This window comes from Sorex fumeus, unplaced genomic scaffold (assembly GCF_029834395.1).
Source record: "Sorex fumeus unplaced genomic scaffold, SorFum_2.1 ptg000063l, whole genome shotgun sequence".
Taxonomy (NCBI): Eukaryota; Metazoa; Chordata; class Mammalia; order Eulipotyphla; family Soricidae; genus Sorex; species Sorex fumeus.
The window spans coordinates 74,458,808-74,466,760 of record NW_026606120.1 but is presented as its reverse complement, the minus strand read 5'-3'; the positions used below and the strand labels follow the sequence as shown (position 1 = coordinate 74,466,760).

The 7,953-nt window shown below is 44.4% G+C and overlaps 1 protein-coding gene across 1 annotated transcript; it reads left to right on the top strand.

The window, feature by feature from the left end:
- Positions 1-634: 634 nt before the first annotated feature.
- On the top strand, positions 635-4,854 carry KRT24 (keratin 24). The gene is given in 9 exon segments (XM_056127156.1): positions 635-1,069; positions 1,071-1,295; positions 2,070-2,152; positions 2,563-2,719; positions 2,997-3,158; positions 3,247-3,372; positions 3,894-4,174; positions 4,308-4,378; positions 4,751-4,854. Coding segments are annotated over 9 exon segments (1,644 nt in total).
- The last annotated feature ends 3,099 nt before the right edge of the window (positions 4,855-7,953 follow it).

Sequence of the window (7,953 nt, the reverse complement as noted above, 5' to 3'; positions counted from 1 at the left end):
TACCTGTATTAAATATGTCAGCTGTTTTTTTTTGCATGTCAGCCATAAGGGAACAAAGAATTTAAAAAGAAAAAAAGAAAAAGAAAAGAAAAACTTAAGAAATTATTCTAGAGCGACAGTTAAGTAAAACTCAAACAAAATGCTGATGCATCTTTAAAAGAATAATAGAAACAAAAAGTTACCAGTTTGATGGGAAATGTCCATTCTCATCCCATTAAGTATTTTAATTACATTTTTTAATCTGGGGATGTGCCCTGCAATTGAGAAATAATGAGGCAAATTTAATAGAATTACTCTCTCAGAAAAGAATGATCAGTCATCAAACCCTTAAAAGATTAAAAACTCTAATGGGGGGGGGAGAGGGGTTTGCCTTGCTCCACCTTATTATTTTCTTGATAGAGTTAATGCCCTGGGGCGCTGACCCAGCTTCTGGAAAAAAAAAAGCCAGTAGAGTGGGTTCGAGAAACAGCCGTGATCCAGCTGCGGATTAGCACCACTGTAACGGGGATTAACAAGTGACACAGACCAGGAACACCCTCCCAGTGGGTATAAAAGGGCCCAAAAGGCAGCAGCTGCCACAGCCTCTCCCGCCTCTGCTCCACCGACCAGCTCCACCTGCTTCTCACCAGTTACCATGTCTTGCTCTTCCCGCGTCTCCTCCTGCAGGGCTAAAGGCAGCAGCTCCATGAGGGGGTCCATGGGGGCCAGCAGCTTCAGCAGCAGCAGCCGATGCGGAATGGGGGTCAGCTCTTGCCGCGGCTTCCGAGCTGGAGGCGGCAGCTCCAGCGGGGGCTTCGGTGGAGGTTTCAGTAGTGGATTTGGAGGCGCTTCGGTCTCGGGAGCTGGCTTTGGCGGGGGTTCTGGATTCGGAGGGGGTTCTGGATTCGGAGGGGGCTCTGGATTCGGAGGGGGTTCTGGATTCGGAGGGGGCTCTGGATTCGGAGGGGGCTCTGGATTCGGAGGGGGCTCTGGATTCGGAGGGGGCTCTGGACTGGGTGGAGGGGCCAGCGGAGGCTTCTACAGCTACGGTGGGGGCATGGGTGGGGGGATGGGTGGAGGGATGGGGGGGTGGCGATGGGGGGCTTTTCCCTGGGGGCGAAAAGCAAACCATGCAGAACCTCAATGACCGCCTGGCCAGCTACTTAGACAAGGTCAGAGCCCTGGAGGAGGCCAACTCGGATCTGGAGAGGAAGATCAAGGAGTGGTATGAGAAATTTGGGCCCAACTCTGGAGACAGTGGGTCTGGAAAAGATTACAGCAAATACTACCCCATCATTGAGGATCTCAGAAATCAGGTGAGACCCCCATGACTGCTCTTTCTGATATTTCTGTCTCCTTGGCTTTGTGTTCAGATCATGTCTTATACTGAAGAACTTCAGTGCAGGGGGCCTTTGGAAACCGATAGCATTGTTGTAGACGTCCAGTGGGACTCGGCCAGTTTTGACTTAACTCAAACTATGTGTAACCTTCTGCTACATTAATTTTCTGTTGGCTTCTCATGATTGAGTGCATCCACGTCAGAGTGAAATACCTACAATGCCAGTCAGCTCTTTTGCAAGTGTTTATATATAAATGATGGCAACAAGCTTAGTCAACTGTAACTTAAACTAATTTCATGATGACTTCTGGTAGGTTGGCATATTTTTGTGTCTTGCAAGATTTGAGTAATCTTAGACTATTTTTCTTCCTGAAAACTGATACCAATATGGTATAAGAGTGTGGTGAAATCTAAATATCAAAATGTTTAACAATTCTATGTGGGAAATCTATTCTTAACATCTTGTGTTTGAAAGTGAGATTTATGTTTTCTGGGAGAATAACCTTCCAAAGCAGCAGAAGGGTTGTGTTCTTTAAACAACCTTCTATGCTTATTCCGCTAAATGTGTCAAGTGTTTGTTTCTGCAGAAACGTATAACCCAACTGCACCAGTGTTATCAATGCAAGCAGCATCACTAAACTGGTTTCCAAAGCAATGCACCTTGCAGGGCCGACCTGGAGACTTTTCTTTCCCCTCCCTGGCAGGCATGCAAACACAGGTCAGACTCACTCCCTCTCATTTCCTTTTCTAGATCATTACTGCCACTATTGAAAACGCGGGAATTGTCCTGCAGGTTGACAATGCCAGGCTGGCTGCTGATGATTTCAGACTGAAGTAAGAAATGTGAAGATTTAAAGATGCATGTTGTGACAGGGGGAAGGGGAGAAAATCCAGTAGCTTAGTTTCATTTCCAATTTTTAAAATAAAATCTTTTATATCAGGCCATAAATTCACAAACATCCAGAGGGTATACTTTTAAAACTATTCCACCACAAAGACAGTTGAAGGATAACATTTGAGTTATCATTTAAAACATTTTTAAAAAATAATAGTCACCAAGAGAATCAAATGTAGACTCTTATTTTCTTGACTAAAGAAAAGCTCCTGCAAGAAAACTCTTCCATTTCTTGATGGCACAGAGAGCCTTACCAGAAAGCACTAAGGAGAAAGCTGCACTTGGATGGATGAGCAGGAACTTTCCTCTTTGGCTCACATCCCATTGTCTTGCTCTCTTACTCTCACAGGTACGAGAACGAGCTGTATCTCCGCCAGAGTGTGGAAGCCGACATCAATGGCCTACGGAAAGTACTGGATGACCTCACCATGACTCGCAGTGACCTGGAGATGCAGATCGAGAGCCTGACCGAGGAGCTGGCCTACCTGAAGAAGAACCATGAGGAGGTAGGACCCCGCTTTGTTAGGAAATATCTCTGTCCTGACCCCTCTCCCACTTGCCATAGTCCCTAGAGAGAAAAATTAATTCTGTCTGAGTGGATTTCCAATTACTACAACCTGGGGAAGTGGGGGAATGTGTATCATGAATACATGATATGTGGATTGGGAGGGGCCGGGGGAGTTCTCATCTCTGTCCTGGCTTCAGATTTGGGTAGGCTGTGTGCATTTGCAAGAGCCCCAGATTGCCCCTTCCCATCACTATGTTCTTGCTTCTTCATGCCAGGAAATGAAGGGCATGCAAGGCAGCTCCGGAGGGGATGTGAATGTGGAAATGAACGCGGCTCCGGGCACCGACCTCACCAAATTACTGAACGACATGCGGGCGCAGTATGAGGAACTGGCTGAGCAGAACCGCAGGGAGGCAGAGGAGCAATTCAACAAGCAGGTGGGTCAGCCTCTGAGCCTGCGGCCACACTCCAGCTGCACCCACTCTCAGAGCCCAGCCTCCAATGACTCCCCCCGATTTTGTTTAGAGTGCCTCCCTGCAAGCTCAGATCTCCACTGACGCCGGAGCTGCCAGTTCTGCCAGGACTGAGATCACAGAGCTGAAACGCACTCTGCAAGCCCTGGAGATTGAGCTTCAGTCCCAGCTGGCCATGGTAGGTGCAAAGGTGCCTTTTCAAACTCTCCAGTCAGGAGTGAAGATATCCCGTGTATGTGTGTGTGTGTGTGTGTGTGTGTGTGTATGTGTGTTTTCCTTTTTGCCAAGGTGTTCCACTTAGCACATAATTAAAGCATGATTAAGAACTAAATTGTGGTGGAAGGAAGCATGGAGCATTCTAGTTGAAAAGAATGTCCTACTTCTTTACATAAAAGATTTAATTCTAAAATTAAAATTATTGTTTTTAAGTAGGGTTGGGGGGATAACTCAACTCATGGGCAGGAGCACATGCTTTGCATGTGGGAGTCCCAGGTTCCTCCCTGGGCATCACCTGGTCCCCTGAGCATGGCTGGGAGTGACCATTGAGCATCAAGTTGGATGTAGACAAAATAGATAATTATTTTAACAAAAATTAAGCATATAGGTTTAACTTAATGAAGCTGACCTTATAAAAATGCATGTGTATTTTAAGTAACCCAATTACTTCTTTTATTATACATTTTTTTCTTTTTCTTTTAGAAAAGCTCCCTGGAAGGGACCCTAGCAGACACGGAGGGGGGCTACATGGCTCAGCTGTCGGAAATGCAGATGCAGATCAGCTGCCTGGAGGAACAGATCTGCCAGATTCGGGGTGAGACCGAATGCCAGAATGCGGAGTATGAGCAGCTGCTCAACATCAAGACCCGTCTGGAGATGGAGATCGAGACCTACCGCCGCCTGCTGGATGGGGAGGGAGGGTAAGTGCAAGTCACCCTCGGACTGAGTGTTGGTTATGGAACGGGAAGGGAAGCTGGGCTGGTGTTGACAAAGTCACAGTGACACATCATAGAGAACCACACTTGGCGGTGTCCTGCAACTTTGCAAGCCACAGACAGAAGCAGAACCTTCCTCTTCCAGCATTCTCACAAGTGGTTCTGATTTTAGAAACTCCAGGTGCTCAGGATCCAGGGGCTCAGGAACCGGTGACTCAAGATCTGGAGGAAGCTGCTCTGGTCAGACACGAGGTAGTCATTTTCTTGATGTTCATGAAGCATTTATCATTTAAAAGGAATGATGTTGGGGCCAGAGCAATAGAACAGTGGGTAGGGTGTTTGCTTCGCACACAACCAACCCAGGTTCAATCCCCAACTCCCCATATGGACCCCTGAGCACTGCCAAGAGTGATCTATGAATGCAGAGCGAGGAGCACTGCTGATTGTGGCCCCAAAAACAAACAAAAAAATTTTAATTAAAAGAAACCATGTAATATTCAAAGTTTATGTACTATTGTTTACAAAAATTGTCTGACCCAGAAAGAAACTCCTATAACACCCTGAGACTTTTCTCGGCCCGTGTGATGGTTTCTAAACTGACATTACGATTCTGCGATTTTTCAGATCCTAGTAAGACCAGAGTGACCAAGACCATTATCGAGGAGGTGGTAGATGGCAAAGTTGTCTCATCTCAAGTCAGCAATATTTCAGAGGTGAAGTTTAAATAAGCAGTTTCCCAACTCCCAAGGAGTGACTTCCGGAGGAAAAGGACACGAACAAAACGGTTGCACCCATAGAGTCATCTTTCTGGAAAACTCCAAGGAAAAGCCTCTCTCCGGAACTCAATGCCTAACCTGCTTTTCTGCATCCTCTTCTTGCCTTTTCAGAATGCTCTTGAAAAACATGGCAACTTCTCTCTAATTGTTTCTGCACTACAATAAACTTACTTTTGCAAGTTACCTATGTTGTTCCTAATTTTTTTTCAGAAATTCTGTGTTTTTACCTGGAAATGAAGCAAGTATTATCTTGCTGCATTTTTCTGTCACGAATATTCAACCATTATTTATAAGTGCATTCTCCATACAATGCAAGCGTGTAGAGCCAGATGGCTGGAATGGTAAAGTACATGCTTAGTGTGTGCAAGAACCTGAGCTGAATCCATGCCCTGTATTCCCCACCCACCCGCCACCTCTACCTGCCTTCACAGCACCACCTGATGTGGCCCTGAGCACCACCAGCTATGATCCTATTTCAAAAAATCAAAATCAGGGGCCAGAGAGATAGTATAGTGGGTAAGGCACTTACCTTGAAAGTGGCCAACCCAGGTTTGATCCCTGGCACCCAGAGAGTCCCCTGAGAACTGCCAGGAAGGATCCCTGAGTGCAAAGCCAGAAGTAATCTCTGAGCACCACCAGCTGCGGCCAAAAAAAAGAAAAAGAAAAAATTAAGATTTCAGCCATTTTTGTTTGTGGAATTTTTTAATAGCATTGAATCAGTAACTCCTAAAATTAGACCTCAGTGTCCCTAAAAGTATAACCAACCATTTAACTTACGAAAAAAAAAAAAGATGAGATTCTGTGACTATCCAATCCAGAATTAATGATGACCTGGTTTACTTATACCCATTACAGAATTATTTCATAAGATGAAAGGAAACATAAACTATGCCTCCCAGTTCGTGAATGTGTATTTTGAATAGAGAGGAAAGGTAAAATACAAATTAGAAGGAAAACATAGGTATTACCAATAAGGGGGACTCGATTCCACAACAAGCTCCTGGAAAGTCACCAGGAGTTGACAGTGGACATTTGCAAAACATTCAAAAGACGGTCAAATTACAGAATCTTGGTAAGTCAGAGTGGCTCTGTGATCTGGCCAGATTTCTGAAAGCCACAGAAGAAAAGGAGGCAAGGGGCCCACTCTTTTGCCAAATCCCTCTGCACCCCTAGTAAACTTAGTGAATCATTTCCTACTTGCCACTGTTGGCATTTGTGACCCCAAAGGTGTTGGCCCCAGCTCCCTCCTCTGCCCCCTGCAGTGATTCTAAAGCTGCCTGATTCTGTCCTGTCTTGCTCAGGATGAAACCTGTTAAGATTCAGGTGGAAGGTAGTGCAGGGTGGGTCCTGGGAAGAACCAGACACTAAACAAATCCAACTTGGGCAAGCACTTCATCAAACAAGAAGCTGAAAATGAAAGACCAGATCACTAGGAAAGACTTCAAAGTCAGTCCTCAAGAACATCGGACTTGGCATACAATGCCAAATTTCATATTCCCAAAAGGCAAACCTGAACATAACTTGTGTGAATCTGTACCTTCAAATACAAAAACAATAAGTGCGATAACATATGAGTATCAAAGCTTAATCACCATAACAATACATATGCTATTGTTCATCTTCTGGACACATTACCTGAAATAAAAGATAGGATTTAAGGCCACAATAGCCACTTAAATAGCTGAAATAGCCACTCTCATTTGGGCCAGAATAATAGTACAGCCAGTAGGGCATTTGCCTTGCACACGGCCAACCTGGGTTCAATCTCTGGCATCCCATATGGTCCCGCAAGCACCAACAAGAGTAATTTCTGAGCGCAGAGCCAGGAGTAACTCCTGAGCATCACTGGATGTGACCCAAAAAGCGAAAGAAAGGAAGAAAGAAAGAAAGAAAGAAAGAAAGAAAGAAAGAAAGAAAGAAGGAAGGAAAGAAAGAGCGTGCCACTCACAGATAAAGATCATCCCTGAGCATAAAATCACTACTCGAACAAAAGGAGCCCGTGTTAGGCTGTCTTAAATGAAACAAAGGCTTCCTACCAATTACACTGAACTAAACCCTGAATGTTTTTTCTTCGCTGAAAAATTAAAAGCTATGAGCTAGATGATCCAGCCTTGCTTAAAAGTAGGACAGCAATGGAAACCAGTGTGCAGTCACCTGTCCCTGAGACCATCAGGATTACATTGGGAAACTTCCCTTTTGAATCTGCTGAGGTCCAGTGTTCTAGCCTTATACCCCTCAAATCCACACTGATGGTGATTCTCAGCCTCATGCCCGTCAACAGTATGTGACTACTCTGAAAATCAATTTGTCCGTTTCCTTGACAAGTATGATGATGCTGTATTTGTACCAGATGATTGATGATGGACAGCTATAGTAGAGGCCAGAACATACTGAGAAATATGGTAGAAAGAATTAAGAGCACTGGAATTTTAATAAAAGAGGATGGAACCAGATGACATCATGAAGTTTAGAGTACTAAATGCAATGCTGAAAAATAGGTCAACGTTTTATTCCAGTTGCCAAACCCATTCTAGGATCACACAACAGACAGAGGTTTGACTTTCAGACTCCGAAGTTCAGTAATTCAGTCAACACTACATTTAAATGAGAAGAAGATGTTGATTTCATTGGGGCATGGAATTAATTATCCTTGAGGATGGGCCAGTGTCTACTCGCATATGGATTTTCATCTGTCAGCTCTGATCCAGAGATTGATAGGGTTGTTCTTATATTTCTGAGCTCAGGCAACATGGACAAAAAATGGTGAGAATGCTGGAAGTGGCATCTATCATCCCAGAGATTAGGGACAAGAAGCAAGGATTATGGGTGACAGAGAAGAGGAAGCTGCCAAGGACCTGCGGATCTGTAGAAGGCAGTTAAAACCTGCTCAATAACTGCAAACAAAATTAGACAATGTTCATAAATTCAGCACAAGATAGGAAGATAATATGACACATAAAATTACCCAAAAGGTAGCTCAAACACTGTTTTCCAAAGAACTTTTCAAATGACAAAATACTGCAAGTCATAAATCACTTTATAAAAACTATC